At 40.2% G+C, this 26,140-nt stretch overlaps 1 protein-coding gene across 2 annotated transcripts in view; it reads left to right on the forward strand.

Annotated features, from left to right (window-relative positions):
• The first annotated feature begins 2,121 nt into the window (after window positions 1–2,121).
• kcna4 (potassium voltage-gated channel, shaker-related subfamily, member 4) overlaps window positions 2,122–26,140 on the forward strand; it is a 107,205-nt gene continuing 83,186 nt past the window's right edge. For both annotated transcript variants that reach the window (XM_086144041.1, XM_086144040.1), the window contains exon 1: window positions 2,122–5,656. In XM_086144041.1, coding sequence (XP_086000167.1) covers window positions 2,278–4,473 — 2,196 coding nt within the window. In that variant the 5' untranslated portion in view covers window positions 2,122–2,277 and the 3' untranslated portion in view covers window positions 4,474–5,656. The remainder of the gene's footprint in view (window positions 5,657–26,140) is intronic.

Here is a 26,140-nt window from a genome sequence, read left to right on the forward strand (position 1 = left end):
ACAGATCGATAGATAGATGCCTACTATTTGTTGAACCAGTTCATTCAAGGACAAGTCATTATTTTGGCTTTATGATCAACAGACGAGCTATTTTAACTTCCGAAGGAGCAGCGGGTAATACATTGGCAGCAGACAGAATCGCGTAATATTCAATATGTGCAGTATTATTGATTGAACACCTCTCACGCTGATGTGTCTGGGGGAGTGTGATCTGGCGGGGAGACCAAACAAATAAAGAAATAAATAAGAAATTCAAGATGTTCTCAAATCTTAGGGGTGTGCCACGGTGGAAGCGTTTCTTGTGTTTATTTTTATTTTTGACGGTCACTCGATTATTTGCGATGCAGGCCGCTCAGGCGGGCTCATATCAGGGCCTCATCGGATAACTGACCCCTTTTTTTTTTTTTTTTTCTTCAGGCCATTTGGCAATATGCTTTTCCACAGGTTTTTGATTCTTCCTTAAATGTGCACTCAGCTCTGCCTAAATGATGTCCAAACAGTGCAAGGGCGTTCTAGGTGGACAGACTGAATTACTGCAAGGGACGATTGGAGAACACATGTTTTTTTTTGTTTTTTTTTTGGTTTTGTTTTGTTCTCCCAGACACCGGTTGCCAACCTGAAAAAGCCGATGAAGGACGGATGGCGCTCCGGTTGTGAGACTGCAGCAGCACGACGCGCAGTGACCGGACGCGGCCACTGGGGGAGGACCGTGTTCCGCCTGCGCACCGCGGCGCATGAACGACTTTCTCACCGTGGCTCTCCCATCATCACTCTCTCTTTCTTTCACGCACACGTACACACACACACACACACACGCTGGGAGGGATACAAGGACTGTTGGTAGGGCTTGCAGCGACGGAAGGACGGACGGATGTGCGATGCTCACACTTCACCTCGGGGCCATCCACCCCCTTTCGCCTCCGTGAAGATAAACTTTGACCCGCCCTCGTATCTTCTTCACACCTGCTTCCCCTTCTAACCCTAACCCTTCTTATTTCATTATTGCCGCCGGTACCGGGAGCGATGCAGCAGAAACGAGAGGCGGGGAGGGGATGGGGGGGTTTTAAGTGGCACCAGATCCTGTTGAATGGAGACGAGACGTCGAGACGCAGCTGAAAAGTGTCCTCCCCAGAGTGCGTCAGAGCACGGATGTATTGTGATGATCCGGTTGCCGGTTGTCTCCGACGGGGGATTACTGATATCACCCCAAAAACTGACACGGGAATTTGGACAAAACTGCATCCTCACCTAGGCTCCCTCTCTCTCTCCTCTTCCTCCGCCAGATTCGTGTGTGTGTGTTTGTGTGTGTGTGTTGGGTCAAGCATCTCCCCTCAACCTCCCCCCCTCACCCCCAATGTAAGTATGAATCTCAGCATGATAACATCCTGGAAAAAAAAAAAAAAAAATCGTACGTAATGTTGTCATTTCCTCGCGTAGACTCGTACCAGATAAGAACAGTTGTAGTAACAAAAAAAAAAACAACGTTGATACTAATAATATCCCGATTAAGTTTGGGTGTCTCGCACCATCAAAGATGCGTAGTCAGTATGAAACCAACGGGGGGGGGGGTCTAACATGAATTTTCTATTTTCTTGTTTTTTTTCCTCATCTTCTCTTTCTTGCAGCTCCAGTGGAATCAAGTCTGTCGGCTTCATTCAAACAATAAGGATTTTTTTCTTCATTTTGGATCTCCCTAAATAAAAAAATATAAATATATCGCAACCAGGAGTGACCGCGGAGGTTCAGGGGGGCGCATTCGGACGCCCGTTGGAGACATAAACCACCTGATGGAGAAACGGAGGAGAGACGCTTTTTTTGACTTGGTGCCTCGGTGAAGAAATAATAGCAATAATAAAAGAAAAACGGGACGCCGCAAGTTTTTATTTTTTGGAGGAGAGAGACGGAGCCGCCTGCGTGGACGGGCGATGCCGCCGGCCTTCACGGGGATTCACGGTAAAACAACAACAACAACAAAAAAACAACAACAAACAAATACCAGAGGTCTGTGAACCAGAAACGGGGGAGAGAGTGGAGGGGCAGGAGGAGGATGCGGTGGAGGAGGAGGAGGGAGGAAGTTCTCTTGACATGTGAGTGACCTGCTTGATCGACATGGATCCGGAGTAGCCACGCTTCGGCGTTCCGATCGAAAAATCACCGATCGATCCTTTGGTGTTCACGCAAACTTTAATCCGTGAGGAGGGGTTTATTGTTTTTTTTTTATTTTTATTATTGTTGCGCACACGGAGCGACGCGCCGCGCCGCGCCACCGGCGCGAAGATGGAGTTCGCCATGGTGGGCGCGGACGGCGGCTGCGGCGGCGGCGGCGGCCACCTGCCCTACGGGTACGCCCAGGCCAGGGCGCGGGAGCGGGAACGGGAGCGCCAGGCCGCCCAGATGAGAGCGGCGGCGGCGGCGGCGGCAGCGGCGGAAAGTGGATCGGGCGCGGAGGGTGGAGGAGGAGGAGGAGGAGGTGGTGGTACCTCCACCTCCGGTTCTTCCTCAAGCGCGTATCTCCTTAACAACCGGCAGCATCCTTGCAGAGCCGCTTCTTCGAACGCCAACATCAGCAGCGGCGGCGGCGGCGGTGGCGGTGGCGGTGGCGGTGGTGGCGGCACCGCCTTGCGCCCCTCCTCCTCCTCGTCCTCCTCCTCCTCCTCCTCCTTTTCCTCCACCTCCTCCGCCTCCCCGCAGCCGCCACAGCACCAGCAGGATCCCGAGCAGCAGCAGAGACTTATCAGAGAGCGGAAAAAGCAGCGCGGCGTCGGACGCTGGAGGCGCAACCGGACGACTCTCGGCGGGGACCTGCGCCACTCGGAGCTGGCGCTGCTCGGATCCGAGGAGGACATCATGATCGAGGAGGAAGCCGAGGGAGCCGAGGAGGAGGAGGAGGAGGAGGAAGAGGAGGAGGACGAGGAGGGGGAGGCGGTGGCGGGAGAGGGGGGGGTGAAGGACAAGGCGGGGGGTAGCAAGAGGTCCAGCTTTCTGTGTAACATGGACGATGACGAGGAGACGGTGTCGATCACCGACCGGCGCCCGCAATCCGGGTACGAGAACGTGTACGGCGAGTGCGGCTGCTGCTGCGAGCGGGTGGTGATCAACGTGTCGGGTCTGAAGTTTGAAACTCAGCTCAAGACTCTGACTCAGTTCCCGGACACGCTCCTGGGAGACCCCGACAAGAGAATCAGGTACTTCGACCCGCTGAGGAACGAATACTTCTTCGATCGGAACCGGCCAAGTTTTGACGCCATTCTTTACTATTACCAATCAGGGGGGCGCTTGAAAAGACCCGTCAACGTGCCGTTCGACATCTTCTCCGAGGAGGTGAAGTTCTACGAACTGGGCGATGAGGCGATCCTCAAGTTTCGGGAGGACGAGGGTTTTGTCAAGGAGGAGGAAAAGCCCCTGCCCGAGGACGAGTTCAAGCGCCAGATCTGGTTGCTCTTCGAGTACCCGGAGAGCTCCAGCCCGGCGCGGGGGATCGCGGTGGTTTCCGTGCTGGTTATTGTCATCTCCATAGTCATCTTCTGTCTGGAGACGCTCCCGGAGTTCAGGGACGAGAAAGAGTACCTCCAGCCGCGGCTCAACAACTCGTCCGCGCAGCCCGATCACGGATTTACCCCCTTCAACGACCCCTTCTTCATCGTGGAGACGGTGTGCATCATCTGGTTCTCCTTCGAGATCATCGTCCGCTTCTTCGCCAGTCCCAGCAAGACTGCGTTCTTCAAGAACATCATGAACTCCATAGACATTGTCTCCATTTTGCCTTACTTCATAACTCTCGGCACCGACCTGGCGCAGCACCAGGGCAACGGGCAGCAAGCGATGAGCTTCGCCATCCTGAGAATAATCCGTCTCGTCCGCGTGTTCCGCATCTTCAAATTGTCCAGACACTCCAAGGGGCTGCAGATCCTGGGCCACACTTTGCGCGCCAGCATGCGTGAGTTGGCCCTCCTCATCTTCTTCCTAGTCATCGGCGTCATCCTCTTCTCCAGCGCGGTCTATTTCGCCGAGGCGGACGAGCCCACGTCGCAGTTCACCAGCATCCCCGACGCGTTCTGGTGGGCCGTGGTCACCATGACTACCGTGGGTTACGGGGACATGAAGCCCATTACCGTGGGTGGCAAAATCGTGGGCTCCCTGTGCGCCATCGCCGGCGTGCTGACCATCGCGCTGCCGGTGCCGGTCATCGTGTCCAACTTCAACTACTTCTACCACCGGGAGACAGACAACGAGGACCAGGCGCCGGTGGTGGAGAGCATGCCGCCGGGCTGCCCGTATTTCCCGGACTTTTTACGGAAATTCAAAGGCTCGCCGTCCGGCTCCTCGCTGGGGGACAAAGCGGAGTATATGGAAATGGAGGAGGGGGTCACGGAGTCCCTCTGCGGGCTGGACAAGAGCCCCAGCAAAGGGAACGGCACGGACATAAGCAGAAAAAACAGCACTAACTCCAAATCCATTCAGACTGACGTGTGATGAGCACTAGTTGAGTTTAACTAACCAACCTCCCTTCCTCCCTCCCTCTTCCCTGACCCCCTCGTGTTTTTTTTTATTCTTTATTTCCTCCCCCCCCCTCCCGTAAAAATATGATATAACCCCTTACACAGGTTTTACGCACCCAACGCACACCCTGACGTTTGCGTTATTTCAACCCCAGCCACCAAAACAAACAAACAAAAACAAAGATAACAACCTGTGCGGGCTTCAAAAATCAAAATGACACATAATTGACCGTTTTTTTGGGGAGAGAGGGAGGGAGGGAAGGAGGGGGGGCGACGACAGGCTATGCATTCGCACTTTATGAGTTTAATCTGTCAACGAGAGAGAGGTGGTCGTTTCTTCTTCTTCTTCTTCTTCTTCTTTTTTGCTGTTATGCAATAAAGTTTAAAAAGAAATAATGTTTGCACTAAATGTAGAATTTTTGCGCTGGTATTTGGGCGGAATTTTATTTTAGAGACAGAAACTGTAGTGCCATGCGTAATGGCAACAACCCAGTCATCCTCTGACCACTTAGCTGAAAAATGTTTGAATGAACCTCCCTCCCTCGAAGAGAGCAAGTCAAGCAAAATATCAATTACCCCCATGTTAACCCATCGGTGAATTTGGACTTTTACGCACGGATAGATGGAATAATTTTCTTTTCTTTAAACAAAATAAAGAGTTCCAACTCTTACATAAGCAAAACAATGAGTGATAAGGCACAATCGTTTGCAGTCATCACACAAACCAGGGCTAGACTTAGTTGTGTTGACCCACAGGTTGAGCCAAGCACAGGACTCGCCAGTTTTTTTTATTATTTTTTTTGGAGAAATGACCCCAACCCCCTCCTGTATCCCCCCCCCCCCACACCCAGATGCATCCCAGTCACAACCTCAATTTCAAAAACAACAACAACAACAACAACAAAAGTGACAATATCCCTTTACACGGACGCAGTTTTTGGAGAGCTATAGCAAAAATGACTCAGCTTTGGAAACTCCACGGGGGGAGTTCGAGAGCTCTGGACTTGGTGCACACACGAACATGCACACACAGACATACAAATGCAAACAGAAAAAAAAAAGGAAAAAAATATATATACATATATTTTTTTCCTTTCTCATGAGGACTATGATTATCTCCGAGCTTGAGGTTCACCGGGATGCGGATGTCTTCCAAGGTATGTAGACTGTTCCTCCGTATTTACAATGTTATACCGTGTTTAATAGTCACAATATTATTAACATTGAAGGTATAAATACGCACCCCGTGCGTGGTGATCTCACACGTTCACCTTTTTTGTTTTTAAACACATCCCCGCGTAGAAAAAAAAAAAAAAAAAAAAAAAGACGCCGTTTGTCATGTGGTCGTTGCGCGTCGCCGTGCGCTCGGCTCCGATTTCCGTGCGCGTTCACGCAAACGGGGGCTGCGGGCATCGTCTCACCTCGGGTGACATGAGATCGCCTCCGCCGGGCCTCTTGGGTCGGACGTCTCTGAGAATGACGCATTTACAACGTAATGCTCGGAGTCTCATTTACATGGAAGTAAAGATAAATATCTCTTCTGTGTTTTCCTCTTTTTTTTTTTTTTTTTTAATGTCTTAGACAAAAACAAGCAATGCCATTTTCTTCACGCTGCTAGTTATTGGATTATATAGGCCTAACTCTTTGAGTCTGGTTTTAATTCTGATTATTTTGAAAAAAAAAAAAAATCTATCACACATTATTACTCATTTGAAAAAAAAAAAAAGATACTCTGAGAGTCATCCTGATGAGCGTTTTAAATGAAAATATTTTCCAAAGGTGGTGTTCCAGTCAGCAAGAAGGAGGGCGTGTTTAAAAGTTTGATCACATCCAATTGTGACCTTTTTTTTTTTTTCCCCCTCTTACACAGGGGTCATTAAGCAGTGCCTATTCATTTCGTCAATTCATTTTGAAAACAAAACTATTTAACACCTCATTTGAACCAATTACTTGATTCTAATCCACGCAAGAAACATTTCTATTCATTGATATACTCTGTGACTGAGAAGGAGAGTTGTTACAAACTCAAACTTGACTTCTTTGCTTTATCCTGAATGATAATTCAATTCATCCGAACCAAAAAAAACGGTGCCTGAAACGCATTGCGATTCCATCACGGCGGCGTTTAAAAAAACCCGATTGACCCCCGCGGCCTTTTCTCACTTTTACTCACCACGACGATCGTGGCATTAATATGTAATGTATTATTGCGTTGCATGTTGGTATCCTCGGAGGAGCTTTCCATACAAGACATTTAGATAACACCTGCACCCACGACCAAAACACGCGCTCGGCACCAGCCTGGCTCGCGGCCATGGCTCCCCTTGATACCTAACACTTAGCACTTACGTAATGTGGCTTATGGCGAGAGGCGCAATCCAAAACATTTTCCCTGCAAAGTGTGTGGGTCAGGCATATTCTTAGTCCGGCACTGCTGAGCGGGGTGTGAAAACAGCCCTTGTCATCTTTAGCCATTGAGCAAAGCTGAATGGTTTTGGACTGTTGTCACGTGCGCGCCGACTCTTTGTAGTGCAGATTTAGACCATATGGCCGGGCCATGTGACAAAGCAAGAGTTGTTTACGGTAATTTCCCAAAAGGTATCCCATGCCTGTCAAAGGACATAAAGTTAGAGGTGGAAAGAAAGTGCGTTTGTGTGGGTTGGTGGTGCACAAAGTCAGACCAGATTATATAACCAGTCAAGTAAGGTGAGGCGATCGATGTGCAATTAGCCAGAAATTCCGTGTTTCTTTCTCGGTAGAGATGATGCGATGCTTTCCGCTTCTTCGCGAAAGATGATTCCATTGTGACAAAGGCTAAAACAAAGATCCATGTAGTGTTGAGATATCCCTTTAGGTTAAGTGAACTGCAGATTTGTCAATATTTGTGACACCACGGGGACCAAATGATTGTTTAATCAATTGCTCATCTAATTTGGTAGTGAATGATGATGACAGTAATAATAGGCTGTGGTTATGAGGCACACAACTGCAGTATTATATTACTTGGGATGGAGTGCGTATTTAGAAATACCGTGGTTGGGGTGTCTTGTGGCCTGAACTGTTTGGGCAGAAGCGGTCAGATTCCCATTCGTACCACGGAGAACATATTGTCCCCGCTTTGTGTTGTCCTATATCTATTATTGTTGAATTTTATATTTTCGCACCCCAAACCCTGTGACCCTTGAACCCACAGAGACGTCAACAGGAGCGTCCTTTGCACTTGACGGTCTGCTTCCTCGTAGGATAATTCAATGTAGCGCAAAGAACGCACGTGCAGCTCGGCTTCGATGCTAATAACTGTAATCAAACGTAACGGGAATTATCATTATCAAGATGTTTGGTTCTCTTTGGGAGTGACGAGGTTTGAGTATTTTAATGTAGTCAAAGATGTATGATTAGGTGTGGAGAAATCACTGGTACACGGAAAAAAAATACATGAACAGACGCCAGAATAATGAGGTTCAATTTAATCCTACCTTCATTTTATATGCTTTTTGAAACATCCAGAAGCCTTTCACAAGCTTTTAGGCAATTAAGAATGCTTGGACTAAGTGACAATAATGGTAAATATATCTTGCTAATTCCATGAAACATGCTGTAAAGTATATTTTCAGGCACCGGCTTGCTAATTTTTTGATGATGCCCTTCTGTCTTAATTTATTTATCTATTTCTTTCTTGTTGTTAATTGAAAATGCATCAGATTTTAGGTGTATATATGTTTATGTTTTTGTTGGAGTGACCAACTGTCTGTCCGATCATGGCAACAATACACTAAGTAATAGGATGAAAGACGGTCTGATCACATTATAGGATGTTTTCTAGATTAGAAATAGCAAAAGAAGTAGCAAAGAAACACAACAGATCCTGAATTTGAAAAATATATTTGTCTCAAAAATGTTGCTTATTTTTAAAAGTTAGAGGATATGAAATATATATTGATCAGACTCACTTATCGTTAGTTTTATTACACTGTACAAAAGAAGTGGCGCTTTTTCGTTTTCATGGACTGGAGTTCTTTTTCCTAATGACAAAAATGATGTTGTTATTAGGAAAATGAGACAGTATTTAGGTTGTGCGCTAAGTTGTATACTTAGTTTCATCGACATGCATATGACCTTGGAGTTACAAACAGACGTTTAGGCCAACATTTACACATAAAAACAGAAATGAACCACAAGAGAGGAGTTGTCTAAAGCGTCCCGCGGTTAATAAAACCTTTTCCAACTACATCAATTACCATTAATAACAGCACTTTTGTCTTCATTACATTAACCTCTGCACTTACAAACGTTTATTGATTTGGCTCAGCACATCCCGTCCAAACCCTGCGGTTTATGGCACAGACTGAAACAACCCTCTCCGCACAGAGTTTTACGTACAACTAAAGGTGACGGACCGACCCGTGGACAAATGTCCCATTTTTCTATTTTGCGGGCCAAGAAGTACATCTATCTTCTACATCTTTGAACACCTGTTCAAGGTGACTCGGGGGCTGGATCCCGTCCCAGCAAGCACCGTGTGTGTGAGCCAGGATACAAGTCTATAACAGGGCAAACAAACAATGTTATGTTCTGTAAAACTGAGAGGAGTTGCTCCCAAATGATTCATGGATTTTTGCGAAATGATTTGTGCAATGTTAAGTGATTTAGATTAAGTTGTCCACACACACACACTATATATATATATATATATATATATATATATATATATACATGTATATATATATTTCCAGGGAAAATTTTGAAATGGTCTTACACACACACACACACACACACACACACACACACACACACACACACACACACACACACACACACACACACACACACACAAGTTAAGGAATATTCATTTTGCTCCAGGCCCTGCAGGATTAGTTCAATGGGTCAAATCTTATAGTTTCAAAAAATGAAAAATTGAAAACAAAATCTCAATTTTTCCAATTTGCAAAGCCAGACCTCAGCCAGTGCGTTAAATATGCACACTCTGCTCCCCATCATGGACAATCCATCCCAGGGACGCCACAGAGACAGCAGGAATCTGAGTATTACTCAAAATACATACTGCATATGAAAACTTTTTCCAATCTGAATTTAAAATGTGCTCTTTTTTTTTTAAGACTTGACTTGTGAAAGTGTAGATGGAAACATTATGTTTTACATTGCGGATGGAACTATTTCATGCTTTGTATGTCATCTCCGAAACACTGTGACATTGTAAATACTTCAGATTTGGTAAATCCACCTGAACTCTTTAAGACATGAGGGCTAAAGGTCAAGAACAGTATGACCTTGCATTTTATTTTTTCATTGCTCAAAAATTGACTTAAATATTTGGACAAAGTTTTACAAAAATTGTGTAACTGTTTACCAGTCTAATATTAAGCATCCAAATAGCCCAAGGTTGACTTGACAATGTTCTACAAAAACACCTCTGTTTTTATCAGATTCATGCAAATTCTTGAGGGCACTGGAAAGACTTGGATGTGAGGTGTTAAATCAAAAATATGCAATTTCCAGTTTTGTTGTCATTTTTAACAATATTTGACTCTGCTGTCATGACGAAACAATTCATTCGTTTCGTGAATGAATCGTTTCGGAACTGGAAATTGCATATTTTTGATTTAACACCTCACATCCAAGTCTTTCCAGTGCCCTCAAGAATTTGCATGAATCTGTTAAAACAGAGGTGTTTTTGTAGAACATTGTCAAGTCAACCTTGGGCTATTTGGATGCTTAATATTAGACTGGTAAACAGTTACACAATTTTTGTAAAACTTTGTCCAAATATTTAAGTCAATTTTTGAGCAATGAAAAAATAAAATGCAAGGCCATACTGTTCTTGACCTTTAGCCCTCATGTCTTAAAGAGTTCAGGTGGATTTACCAAATCTGAAGTATTTACAATGCCACAGTGTTTCAGAGATGACATACAAAGTATGGAATAGTTCCATCGGCAATCTAAAAACACAATGTTTCCATCTACACTTTCACGAGTCAAGTCTAAAAAAAAAAAAAAGAGCACATTTTAAATTCAGATTGGAAAAAGTTTTCATATGCAGTATGTATTTTGAGTAATACTCAGATTCCTGCTGTCTCTGTGGCGTCCCTGGGATGGATTGTCCATGATGGGGAGCAGAGTGTGCATATATAACGCACTGGCAGAGGTCTTCTGGCTTTGCATATTGGTAAATTGAGATTTTGTTTTAAATTTTTCATTTTTTGAAACCATAAGATTTGACCCGTTGAACTAATCCTGCAGGGCCTGGAGCAAAATGAATATTCCCGAACTTATGTGTGTGTGTGTGTGTGTGTGTAAGACCATTTCAAAATTTTCCCCGGAAATACACAGAGAAAGGTGAAACAGCATAAACAGTGTCAGGTCTCTGCAGTAATCTGTGCGGCCAATTTATTAATCAGACCTGTTTAAGGGCTGTCAGCTAGTTGCTTTGCCAGCACACAGACAACCCCAGCTGCTGTCATCTTGCGAGTATTTATGGTAATTGTTGACCCGAGCATCTTGTAAAATCATTACGAAATTATTCAAAGCCAATGGAATTCATTCATCAACAGCTCATGGTAGCTGTTTACTTTGATTATTGCTGAGATGCTGTCCAAACCAAATAGTCGGTGAGAGATTGTGCAATGAGCGAGCCAAAAGCACACATCAGGAAGGCAAAGGTAGCTATTATTGGGTTGCATATGCTGAAAATCTTGCTTTCTTACTTGACAAAAAATGACTTATTTCACTAAGTTCTTTAGACCCTCACTTACACCAAGGGGTTTGGCCTGTTCCAGATCAAAGATGACTAAACGTCGGATAAAAAGTTGGTCTATTTAGTATCTTTTTTATATCTATAAATGTGAAAAAACAACAAAAATATGGTCGCAGCTTCTCTAGTTTGGATAAACTTCTGTAATTGCCCTCCAAGTGTGTATAATCTTACTACCAAACTCTATATTGCGCAAAAGTTGATTACATCCCCGTCACATGGTGTTTCCCGCAATACCATATAAGCCTGCAAAACAAAACAAAAGTTAAAACCTCACCCTTACAAAATATCCACAGTTGCACTCAAAGAACTGGATGTATTATGAGCAGCTGACAGTATTTTTCTACTTACACAAATTTTACATCAGTAACAATATTCTCTGCATATTTGAAGGGTCGGGGAAAAAAAAAAGCCAACAATTTAGCCAGGTGCTAAAACTATTCTTCCTTCTTTGTCCCTTATACACAAAACAACTCGAGATGACATAGTAATAAAAGATTACTTGACTTAATAGCCATAATGCGATCACATAATAAGATCGCTAATTTTTACATTTTAAAAAATATCATCTGTTGTCATGGAGAACTAGCACCGCAAGAATACTACAGCAGTTCTTTTCATTTTCTTCCACCTCCTTGTGGGCAACAAAGATCCCTCCCCTGTGATATTGTTTCACAAAAAGTCACTGTCTATTTGGACAACATTATGCTGTATATCCATCAAGAGCGTATTTAAAAGCTCATGTTTCGAAACGGGTCAGCTGGAAACATTTAAAAGCCGAGTCAAGTGAAGTCAAGTCGAGTTTATTCAAATAGCAGATTTCATACACCAGACACCGGCTCGGCACGGTTACACATATGATAAAATTGAATTTGTAGCACAAGGCATGAGGTCTTCATGAAATTTTCCACACCCACTGTGAGGAGGAGCAGTAAATCATAAATAAAAATGACTCGCTTATGCTTCTGCCATGTAATGAAAGCAACATAGCTCGAATAATAATCTACGATATCGCATAAATGTCAACGTCGCTTGCCAGGTCAGCTTAAACTTATCATAAGCCTATGTATAAGAATTTGGTTCTCTCGGTGATGATGCAAACAAACATAGCTGAAAGAAAAAAAAAAAGAAAATGTAGTCATTTATTATTTAATCTTTCAATCCCGGTCATTGTCACAAGTGTTGTATAATCTCCGACGGGCCGTTTGCCTTTCATTGACAAAGTAATTGCTCTAAGATAACTTTTTAATCGCCTCGGGCCGTCACGAACTTGGTAAATAGCGTATGTCCCTTCTTGTTGTCCACATTAACAGTGTTCACAGGCCTGTCTGTCGAGAGCAGTCAATAAAACACACTTGGGATTACAGTGTAAGTTTAAACCGCCGTGTTGTTTCTGTGTAGCTGTTACATAACGTCCCGCTATTGAAGAAGAGCAACCTGATTCTCGGTATCATCCGACGCGTCCCCTCTTTCCAATTGGCTGCATTAATCTGCCAATATCCCGGACTTTATTATGTTACTTAGACTTGCAGATTGTGTTGCTAATTAAACATATGCACAGGTGTCAAATTTCTCCACCAAAAAAAAAAAAAAAAAAAAAAATCAGCTACTTTGTTGATGTATCCACGCCGTGTTGATTCCAAACAAAAACAGTTTTTATTAATTTACATTTAAATGAGATAACCTTGAGTTTCATGAGTGTCAAAACGTCACAGAGGGGAAAAAAAATCACTGTACTGTGTCAGTTTACCTGCAGTGCTTACAGAGCTACGTGGTCAAAACGATCACTCACACACACACACACACACACACACACACACACACACACACACACGCACACACGCACACACAGACAATCTGGGCCAACAGAGGATTACAGATTTGTTTTGGCATTGGGAAAGGTAAGCATTTCAAAGATTTGTCATATCCTGTTCAGTTTCCGGAGTGCACCTAACCCCCCCCCCCCGGTGCTGGAGCTTTTTATGAGCGAGCTTGAGATTTGATTAAATGAAGTTGCTGCTCCACCATAAAGAAAAGTTTTCTCTCGTTGTTGGTAGACATGAGCCGGTAAGCGGGAAACGGATGCTCTCTTGTTCCTGTGCTCTTTTAAAGGCCGGCGGACGCTGATCGTCAGCCTTAAGAATCAAGAGACACACTTGCAGTTCTATGTATTTACAAAGCCAGCAGAGGGTAAAATTGATTGCACATAGTTTTCTACTGTAAAATCAGACGAAAAATTGTAGGCCTATAAAGATGTCTTATAAAGGTTCGACACAAGAGCATTACTATATATGTGTATATATATATATATGTATATACGCATATATATACACACACACATATATATATGTACAGTATATACAAACACGTGTATATATATATATATATATATATATATATATACATATATATATATATATATATATATATATACATATTTACACACACATATATAGAGTACATACACACACACAAACACATGTGTGTGTATATATAGTTAAATAAACACACACATATATATATATGTGTATATATACACACACAAACACACATATATATACATACACACACACAGACATGTGTATATATATATATATATATATATATATATATATATATATGTATATGTAAACACATATGCACACACGCACACACACTCATACACACACACACACACACACATTTGAAACACTTGTAAGGCTTTAATACAAACATTTTTACCATTAAAGATGCAAACAAACTAATAAGGCAGATAAGAGTGTATGAAGCCCTAGGGGCAAAACCATGACAATATTTTTTGATATATATATATTTCTTTTTTAAATTGGCTGAAAACCGTGTCAGTGACACCATGACATTACCTCCAAAATATAATAACAGCATACCCGTATCTGCACAAGAACGAACTACCATGATCAACCTCAGTCACACTTTCCATGCGTTCGCAACTACAGCAATCGGAACTTGTTTATTCTTGTGTAAACTTATATCAAGTTTTATATGTAAAGCGGGAGGCGGACATAGTCAAAGCTTTATCTGTGTGTTAAACCCGATTTAAACAAGTGAAGTATGGCTTGGCATCAGGCACCCAGACAGCAGTGTTCGGACAGTAATTTAGCCTGTCATCTTTCTGGCCTAAAAATGCCAAAGAAAACCAGTTAAATTCACAGAGAGCACTGACCTGGAGGGAACAACGGCTTAAGAAAAAAATTTGATCGACCCAACGCGGCGGTTCAGATATATCAAATGTTTTCCATCAGTTATTTTTGCAACATGTTAAAAGAGGAGCGAAAAGGAATGGCATTTAGAAGAGGGGAAAAAAAGTCCCCCAAAAGTAGCTCAAATGCTTTCGATGCCGCTGTCTGTGTGTGTGTGTGTGTGTTAATCCAAACATCCTTATAGTCACTACAGTGCTCTGATGTTTCTGAGCATCTGCTGTTTGAATGATACATGAGACACGGCAGTGCAACATTTGTACTGTAAAATACTACAGTTACAAAAGTGACTTGATATTTCAGAATGCTCATCTATTCCTTACTATGAACAGAAGAGGAACAATCCAAAACGACTTTTCTAGTTTTTCAACTATAGACAACATTCGAATAGATGTATGCACAGCTGCAAAGGTAATTGTTATATGCGCTGTCTGACCAGATCAAAGTTTAAAGCAAAGCTTATTTTATCCCGTATGAAAAGATTATTTTAATTGATTCAGTGCACAGGACAGGTGCTCCTTTCATCGCAGTGTGTTTGTCCGGGAAAAGGGTTAATCCATTAACCTATTCAACTGATTTTACAATTTTTGTGCGTACCTGGTGCAGTTGTTTATTCATTGGTTCATTTTATAAACGTCATCTAAACCGCTTCGAATCTCACATCGTGTAATCCGTGTTGGACACGATGTAAGCCACGAGAATAATTTACATTTCATAAAATCTGTCTGGTTATGATCATCTAAATGTCAAGGGGACTGAAAATGTAGGTATGGTTTCAAAACAAGACGCATCATTATTTCGATAGGTATTGTGTTATGATTCTCAGAGCCTTACCTTTACTTGCGTCAGGAGTTATAAATCATTTTAGGCGGTTCCTTTAAATTTGCAAGCTTGAGATAAGGGAAAATTTTTTACAACATGTCATTGTTTCACAGTCTTAGCCTAATTAGGCTGACACAGCTTCTGAAATTATTAGTAATACTATAGTGAGCAGCCTAGTAGCCTACATCTGAATGCTCAAATGAAGCAGTCTAATGTTAATTTTTATGGGAATGACTTATTCACAATAAATAAAAAAAAAAAAAGACAGCTGTTTTCTTTTTTTAAGTGGGCCCCACTAACATCACTTTGCAATAATGTTGCACTAAAACAATGTTATCACCGTCCACATAATCGGTTGGTTTATGTAAATATAATCCAGTCACTCAAACGTAGGAGGATTTCAACCACAGTTGCACCAGGATGCATCATTGAAAAAAAAAGTCACTGGCTGCTGGAACCGGTTTCACCGCATAAATCATGCGGCGAGAGGCTGAACCCATACAAGTGCTGTCCGTGTCCACACCCACAAATTCCCTTGTGAATGAAGATGAAGCGTGCGATGACAATGAAGATGAATACTTAAGTTGATGAAGGTGGCAGTCGTCCTCCTAAAAACTGTACTTTAGAACAGTTATTATTATCTATTTTGCCTGAAGTTGGAATCCTTTGTTTTTTTTTTTGTTTTTTTTCTACTCCTCACACACAGTCTCTAAACTGCCCACAAACATAACATTTATCTCAATAAACGCCCAGTCTTATGATTCACTAAGTGACCCGAAAGATGTCTGGAACCGAGTAAATCTCATGAAGATGTAACAATTAAAAAAAAAAAAGGAAAGGAATATATACCTTAATATCATTGCTGTCAATCATAACATGTTTTGCTAAATTTTCAGCTTTTTTTTCTGCTTTTTCTCATGACGTTTTCTACAGGAGAATTGTCTTAATTGCGGGTGATGTCATCAGTCAGTTGAAACTAGGAAGAAATAACAAATAACAAAACAATCACATATAGATATCCGGCTCTGATTGCCCCGGTTTCCGGAAAATTGAAGCTTCACCGGCCATTAAAATACAAAATTATAACCTGTTATATTAAAGAGGCAGTCGGTGTAATAAAAATGCCCACCATTGATCTGAAACATGGTGACGAATAGCACCGCACTCTCGGTTTGTTTCCCCTGAAATATTTCGGCTGAAACTCAAAGAATCTTGGCAGGACGTTGACTCGAATCAAAGCTGGACAAGAAATGATTACAATGACGCCATTCGTGTAGGTTCGCCAAATGTTTTGCTTTCAACAGCATGTTCTTTGAGATCAAATTCAGAAAAAATAAAATAAAAAACTGCTTTCATGAGATATGCTAATTCATCCACTTGTGAATGATATACTTTTCAGAGCTTGTGTTTTTGGCTTGTTAAAAGACATATTATATGTACTACACCTTAGTTATAAAACTGTAAAAATATTACATAGCTCATTTGCTTCATTACTGAATAATAATAAAATTGAATAAATTTCTCGTTATGACAACATAAGATGTGGAAGTTAACAAATCATGAAAGTTGTCATGCTGTAAAACCTAAAAACTTAACTAAGTCTTCATTTTTCATAGCTATTGCACAGAGAGGAAAACAGAATTTACTCTCATCTTATTCATATTTTACAAGTGTGATAACACTAATAATTAACTCCTTTTTTTGTGGAGGTTTACAGACTGACTAAAACCTACTTTAATGTTTATAGTCAGCTACCTCTTACAGTAGCATCTCAATGGTTTCAGCTGTCAAATTTGTTTTTTGCAAAAATCCATCATCAATGGCAACCCTTTGTCACATTAGATTATTATTATCATTTTTTTTTATATTATTCTGATTATTATTATCTTATGTAGTCATCTCTAATGTTGGCTCAATACATGAACTCTTTACCCGTAATGATGCCCCAACTGAAAAATTGCAGAACATTAAGAAAGAATTTGGAATATGAAATTCAGCTGATCTTGCCAGCTTGTGAAGTTTTTCTTACAGTTTTTTGTTGGGAGCTCAGACAGAGACTTCATTGTTACCCTGATTTAAGATGACCTTTTGAGACAAAATACAAATACCATCAATGAAGGATACTACTGTTGATGATTATATATATAAAAAAAAAAAAATTAAAAAAAAAATCACTGTCTGGGAGGTCTGAAACTCAGGATAGAAAAATATTTAAGCCAAGGAAGTTTAGAACCCATCCTGGTTATTTTGTGCACATCACACTAAAAGTAGTGTAAGCGGCAGACTTCAACTATCTTCCTGTTCAGGTAAATGAGTAAATAAGTGAAAATGAAAATACATTTGTTATATGAAAACTCTTTCAATGTACCACTGGCAATGTTTGCTCGGACACAGGTTTTGTTTGTTCATGTAAACATCTATTGATAGCGTATTTGTACGTAATGTGTGAATTTTTTCGTATACGACGTGATTTTTTTGTCTGCATTTCAAATTTAAGGTGAAAAACGTCATGTTAAAACTCTCTTGGTGCATCAGTGAGTGAGAAAGAAAAAAAAAAAAAAAATCGATATGTTGTGCATCTACCTCTGACATAAACACCGGGAAGGCTTACATAAGCCTGTAATGAAACACTCAGTAAAAAAAGTGAACAATTTTCATTAAATGTACGATTGTATCGGCGAATTCTACACAATGTCCTGCTCGGCCTCATGTAGCTTGTAGCAACAACGTTGTGGAGAATTATCCTCTGGCTCTACCGCTTAAGGGGGCTTCTTCACATCTCTTTCATCTTATTGATTTGGTTTCATAGCCTGGAGGAAGCTGCATAAACACACCTCTCATTCAAGTCAAAAAGAGATATTTATTTGAAAGCCAACTGACAGGACAGTTTTTAATCAGTTCTTCTGGTTGACTTGCCAATGCCGCCATTTTTCTGCTGGGATTAGGTTAGAATTTGAAAATATGGTGGTCTGTTAAAGTTTGTCATAGAACTTCTCTGCGTCGGTAACTGTTGAACAGCCTTTTTTTCTGGGTAATCCATTTTGTTTCCTATATATTGATTATATGAACAACCGCAGACGTGAATAAGTGACTTCACGCCGATAGAAAGACGGACTGATATGTGTTCGATAAGCATTAAGACCCTCTTGATCTCTGAGATCACGCTTTGGTTTTTCATTAGCTTCTCAATAGATATTTCCAGCAGTTCCAGTTATTTCAAGTTCCCCAAATTTTGAATTGTGATCAACTGTGGCTCATTTTCTACAAATTGAGCTACTCAGTGTATTTAAAAATGATTCTTTGTTTATTTGTTTTCAACGTGTTTGCAGATTCCCATACAATACACGGTCATTTTGACATGTATAATCTGATCATAATCTAATCCTATCGTTGATTTATAGATTTCTTTCTGAATAATGCTTTGTAGAAAATACAGCTATTTTACTACGACAGGTGTAATTTATGCTTATAAAGCGTATAATTCACAACAGATAGCACACATGGCTTTCTCCTCTCATTGGAACAGCAGGCTTGCAACACATGGAAAATAAAGAGGCTTCTCCGTGCCCGGGGACAGGTTAACTTTCAACATCTGCAGCTGGCCGGTGAACAAATTTCCTTGATATCATAGAGTAACTTTGCAGCAGTTTATCCATCTCTCATTGTCTGTCTTTGGGGTGACTAGACGGTGATGTCACTTTGGCTTTAGCTCCGATCACAATGTGTTTTTTTGCTCAGCGGCTAAACCGTAATACTGATTAAGCGCTGTCAGATATGATGGCAGGGTGGAGGACTCAGATGTAGAAAAAAAAAATGGAAAGCAAGAGTGTTTGTATCCATATTAATGAAGTAGTCTATTTGTTAACTGAACCAAGCGAAAGACCAATTCATACTCTGGAGAAAGTAATGGATAAAAAAATACAGCTAATAAGTTTCAGAAATACTGCGACTACACAAGTAGCAAACACAGTTCGATAGATGACTAGACAAGGACTTGAGGATAAGAGTACAAACTGCTTACAAAACACAAGGACTAAGTGAAACCAAACTGAGGAAATTTTATGGAAAAAAAAAAAATCCATTATTCGACATTTGATCAGTTCCATTGAACTGGCTTAAACTAAAGCTCCTGTAAATCTTCCATTTATTCTTCATCACCGGCAAAAGTCAGCAGAGACCCTTGGAACGCCTCCCCGTTTTTTTTTTCCCTCTCCTCTGCTCACCAAACATGTTTCACTCGATAAAGGCAGCAGCCCGATAAATCTCATATTCTGTTAATACTGTCAGTGATTACTTTATCACCAATACGTGATAAAAATCACAGATAAACGACGTAGCGCTTTAAAATAGAGAACAATTTCTGATCGCGCATAGTCTGTGTTCTTACGCTCTTATCGCGGACTCCTCTGACTTGTATGACAAGCATTAATGTTAAAGGCTGAAAGGTAACGTGCAGTTATATAAGTATCACATGTGCAGTCAACATCAATTACAATCACGTGACCTCAAGTTCCGCCCGATTGTTCAGTCCGGGCCGGTGTGGACGTGGAATCCGCAAATCTCGACTGAGCCCAGATCAAGGCGGGGGGACATCCCCCACCACCTGTATCGATCACCGTTATGCAAACTTGAGCTTTGCTCTCTAACAAAGAGGCATCTTCGGCCCGCGCGGCGTTTTGGATAGGGTGGAAAATGGCGGCCAAGCCCGGACCTCCGCAGACCTCTTCTCCCACTCGTTCTCTGCGCTCTCCTGCTTTGGAGTGACTGGATGCTTTTATGTGGAGTGACTAATGCTTGCTCAAAAGGGCCTTGGGTGCATCTCACAGTGCGTGCATGTGTGGGGGTATGTGCAATTTTTGTGTGCACGCGAACGCTGTATGCAACCAATCAGCGTGCCGGGGCTTTACTCGCTTACATGAAGATGAGTCATTTTCAGGGTCAGCAAAGACTGAGATCCCCCCCCTACACACACTTCATCCTGATCCATGCAAATAGTTTGATTTGTAATTGTGCATAGAGTTACTCGACGCAAAATCACCGTGGTGCCTAACCATGTGGACACAGGACACTGAGATGAGAGATACAGTGGAAGAGGTTGGAGGTAAGGCTGGTGAGGGCGGATTGCCACAAACAATAAAACCAACTGTGCCGTTTTCGTACCGAACAGTCCGTTTGTACTACCGTGCCTGTGCCCAGTTATGATGAAGAGCACCGTGAGGAACAGTGGAAATTTTAGGAATTTCAAAACTATGTCTGCCAGGCAGAAAATGGCTGCTTGTAGAATGATACACATGGAAGGATGAAGTCATGATATCTTCATGTCTCATGTCTCCTCCATTCAATCATAATATTTATGTATTGATGAGAGAACATTACCCTGTCACAGAATCCTTCTCATTAATGACGCAATTTTGCAGCAATGAATGACCAGTCCAAACAAACAAAACAGGGTAGACGTTTTAAAAAAAAAATAAAAATAAAATAAATATATATATATATATACACATATGTATATATATATAAATAATTGTGTATATATACATAATATATATAATTTTTAAATGTAATTACACATCTCATACAATCTACATATAATTATATATATTTATGTATGTTTATATAAAAAACATATATTATATCATATTATATTATATAGACAATTATTATTGTTATTTTTATCGAGGCAAGAGATTAGATACTTTGTTTTATTGACCCCACTGGGATATGAAATACTCACTATGATAAAAAAGAAATTGAAGACATACCATCCCTCTTTTCGTCTTTGGTTATTTTTATAAATAAGCACCATAAAGTATAATGTTATAATTTTGGCCTTGGATCTGCACGAAGTGGGTTTAAAGATTGCAAAGTTCGCAAATGGTTTGTATTTACATGTTTGGTCTTGTAGTTTGAGTGTTATTGGTTAGTCTTAAACTGTGGTATTGTAGGATTCTGAGGTGAGGTGAATAGGGAGACATTTCTGCACATTAAAATATGTTATTTGTTCTGACGATTGAGTTTAGGAATTGAGTCAGTGCATTTAACTGATCTGAAGTGATGTATTTCATCCAAATCGTGTTGAGCTTCAAGTCCTGCAAAGAGTTTCCATCCTCTCTTTTAAATCACTTACAATAAGCTATTGTCAAAATTTTCCAACATCAGTATTTTATTTATAATCTTTTTTATAAATTAAATGATGACAACCAGTAAGTAAGTGCAATTCCTTTTAGTAACTTTTCCATTGCTATTTATTGTTAACACTGTAAATGTACCTGGATTTTCTTCATACTGAAGAGTCTCAATAAAATAAAACTTGAAAGTTTATGTATTGCTTAACAGAATTACTTAGTGAATGTTCTCATTTATTTAACAAAACACATTTGGGATACTTGTAATTAGCTACTGAAATTTTTACACTAGTTTTCTTTTTTTTCCTAATATATTTATTGTGCATAAACTGACAAACAGAGAGGAAAAAATGCATTTTCTACTTCCTAAGTTTGTCTGAGAGATCTGGTCACTCATTTATTTTCCAATGGCAATTTCTTGCTCTCTTTCAGCTTAGTAAAAACCATTACTCTACAAATCAACATGGGTAGAAAATTTGAAGGATTAACTGTTTCCTTTGAGTTGAAAAGATTTGTTTTCCTTCAGTAAAATGAACACCTGACTGGGGTTCGGGGTTCTCGCACTCCATGACCTCAACCTTAAAGTAATAAAATACATCCTATATAATTGCAAAACTTTGAAAGAAACACAATTCTATGCCGAGATGGGTATTTTCTCACTTTAAAAAAACAACTAAAATTGAAATTCTTTCATAGTATTAAAGTTAAGTTATAAATTCATCACTGTCTCTGTATTTTTTTTTCAACTGGTTTTTGACTAATATAATGATTTACATAATATGGAAAAATGATTGGACTTCATGATCACAAAAATATCGTTCAGGTTTTCTTTTCATTATAGAATATTTACAATTGTGTGTGTGTACGAAGGCAACTAGCAAGTGTAACATCGGGATGGGGAGGTCGACCTCTTTGAGCTCTGCAATTTCTCTTTCTCTTCAGCTGTCAGTTTGTTTATATTCCTTCCTGATTCAGCAAATATCTGTCGAATGTAAACTCGAGATACGATGAACCGAACCGCTTGACTGTTTCCCTCTGTGGCTCGACACAGCCTCCCTCCCTCCCCACCCGCCTCCCCCCTTTTGATCACGCACGCTTGCACCCACACACACACACACAGTGGCTTCCACAGTTTCCTTTTGATTTCGTTTACTGCAGCGAGTCGGTTTTAATTTATTTATGCTGCTTTACCTCTCATTCAGATAATTTGTTATCATAACTTTCTGCCGCACGTCTCCCTTGGTTGATTCTATCCAATTGGCCCCGATTATTCTGTTCTTGGTGGTTTCTATTAGGGTGAGACCTGTGGTAACATTTTTTTTTCCCTCTGTGCTTTATGTAAATGAATAACCTCTAAATTGTGGCATTCGCCAGTGAGGCAGGTTTCTGTTACATGTATGAGTGTGAGCCCAGAATCATGCTTTTCAATCAAATGTTTGTTATCTTTGGAGGATTTACACTTCAAATGTTGGGGCCAAAATATGAACCGCAGGGCTATAAATAATTGAAATAATAACTAACTGTAATTTCTGTTTATTTGTTTACTCGGCTGTCCTCTCGTGGATTTGATAACATTTAAGAATACAACAGGGCAACGATCCAAAACCGTATTTGGTTGTTGATTTTACAAATGAAATGGCATGTTATTTAAAACATGATGTGGAAATAATTCTCCCGGTGGAAAACTTACCAGTTTTGGCTTCTCTCATACCTCCGAGGATGAAAAACATCTCTCTGTTTAAGGGACTTTGTCATTTAAGTTTCTTGGGCCAGGTCCACGCTGCTATTTTGGAAAGCTTTCACTGACGTCTGTTGGATTATGCAAAGAAACCACAGCGTCCTCTCTCAGAATTTTTGTTTTACTTCTCAGGCAACTAACAGTAAATCCGTTCTCCCTCTAGCCAACTGCTGGTTTTATACAATCATGGTTTTCTGCCTCTTCGTTAGGCGGACTGTGCACTTGGCAGATTTAAGTTGCCACCTCAGCACTGATGGAAAATTCCATATATTTTTTAGAGTTAACAAATGGGTGATTTGTTGACTTTTCCTGCACCCACACTAACACCTTGTGTGGCATGGAACTTGTGCCTGCTCAATAGAAATGTATCACAGTCATTAAACTGATATGGATTTTGCTCTGATTTGCTCAGAAGTTGACACCATTCACAACACAGAATACCTCTGTAATTAATAGTTTGTATTAATTTTGTGTCTATATGACGAAAAAGAAGTTTTATTAATTCTCCTTTTCACAGTTTCCATAGGTATGATATGGTTTGCTTATACTCTCCATCTTAATTTTTTTTTTTTTTTTTTGATACAGTATGATACTGAAATGGTGACATTATCTTAGAAAACTCAAAAAATGTCTAATTATTCATATTTACTGTATAAATCCGTCATTTTACCATTTTTGACTGAAATTTAGTTACATCTTGCAGACACAGGAATGAGAAGCATTTAATTAGGTTCATTTTACTCTTGCAAGGATTGGATTTTGACAATTGAAAAAGGACATTTCATAACAGTTGTGCCACCTTGCAAAAATGTATCTATCATTTTAGAGTCACAGATGTGACCGTAAGGCAAAAGGTATTTTCGGAGGAGTGTGGCTCACATGTCGGACACCATACTTGTAATGCCACAATGTGAAATTGCATCAAGTTCCCTTGTTATATCCACAATGCAGACCCAGTAAGAAGGTGTGAATCCCAGATAATTACTTGTAAAACATTTCATACTGACCAAAGCATTGCGTGTTTTGGCTCTTGGTCAAAAGCATTGTCAACTATTTAAATTCCACTTTATTTTTATTCATTCATTTATTTATTTATCTATTTGTTTTATTTTTATCTATTTATTTATCTATTTTATGTATTTTATTTATTATTTGATTTCATTTTATTTCAATTTATTTATTATTTATTTAGCAAGTAATTTATTAAGTTCAGCAGAAATCCTGATAGCAGACAAACTAGTGGACACCAGGTGAAAATGTAAGCTCATCAAGCAGGGATTTGGGATTAAGGCTGTGAATGAATTTATTACGTCAATGACTGTAGAATGAAAGAGAGGGCTGGAAAACGGGTCAATCACAAGAGTGTTTTTTTTTTTTAATGAGAAAAATTAACTGATACACCAGGAAACAAGTCTTCATAAATGGAAAAAATAGGTTATATGGAGGTTAGTACAGAAATTAATTCTCATAAATATGTAACTGCTTTCCAAACAGCAGGACTTCAATGCATACTCAGGCACACACACACACACACACACTCATACAAAAACAAGAACATGCAGACATGAGATGATTTTTAAATATAAACTTCCTTGAAACACTGATTTTAATGACTATCTATCTAGAGATTTTTGAGAATGTGTTTTGCAGTGTGTCAGCATGTGGGCAAAGACATATTATTAGTTATCTCGGTGTTTGCCTCTGTGGGTTTCCTGCGAGCTAATTGGAACCCTCCCATGTCTCCCAGCTGAAAAAAAGGACATGTTTATGGTTAAAAATAGGTGCAGCATTTCCTGCAGAGCCAGCGACTGGATTTGTTATGAAAGACCCCACCTTGATTCCGCTCCATCTCAGTTGCGTGGACAAAAAAAAAAAAAAAAAAAAAAAAATCACCCCAGATGGCGATTCATAAAAAAGAATTTCTGAATCAATGGCATCATGAAATTTTCCATAGTAAGCTGTAAAAACAAAACAAAAAAAAAAACAAGCTATTTTTTTTCTAATATTTTATCAAGATGTAAATAAATCCAGCCAGCTATAAACCAAAGTATAGAAAATGTATAATACACACATACGCTAGCAATAATAAAAATAATATACATTTATAGATCACTTTAAATCAAGGTGGTGTACAAATGAGACATAGATACACACACGTATTTACTTAACTGTAAATATACAAACAAATGTGTGTGTTTGTATGTGTATATCTATATACACAATTATGCACATGCATATGTATACATATAAATAGAAACTTATGATTAATAATTGTACTTATGCATAAATATACAGCCACACACACACACACACACACACACACACACACACACACACACACACACACACACACACACACACACACACACACACACACACACACACACAAACTAAGCACCTTTCTTTTTCTTGCTATTTTTAGTGTGCTAATGTATTACCTGAAACAATCTGAGAGCTCCGATATTTAGCTTCTCTCAAATAGCTCTCACAAAGCTGTGTATCTTACCACCCGGGGGCATTACTTTTTTCTCAAGATAATCCATCTCTTGCTCTGATGCAGAAAACGAAACACTCCCACTCTCCTTTAAACAGAAATTTAGATAATCCTTGTGATCCCTTGCCTTCTAATGTGGAAATGTCAATGAAGTTAATTCTTACAGTCAGTGCGCCTACTGTATTACTTATCAGATTTGGACAACTGAACTTTTTCTGTTTGCCGTCTGCTGGATTCGACTTCCTCTGCTTTTCCTCCCGGACTTTATTGATATTTTGCTGAAGAAAAAGCCCTGAATTATCTAGGTTGTCTCACATGGAGATAAAAGCGTGCAATGTGTTGCTATGACTCTAACATTTTGATTTACACTACGTCACATTAACAATACCTGTATTGGATTCCTGTTAAATCACCTCAGCAGTAGAACACCAAGTACAGGACTGTCTCAGAAAATTAGAATATTGAGATAAAGTTC

The sequence above is a fragment of the Fistularia commersonii genome, chromosome 3 (genome assembly GCF_037954325.1).
Source record: "Fistularia commersonii isolate RoL2024-O1a breed Wild chromosome 3, RoL_Fcom_v1.0, whole genome shotgun sequence".
Taxonomy (NCBI): Eukaryota; Metazoa; Chordata; class Actinopteri; order Syngnathiformes; family Fistulariidae; genus Fistularia; species Fistularia commersonii.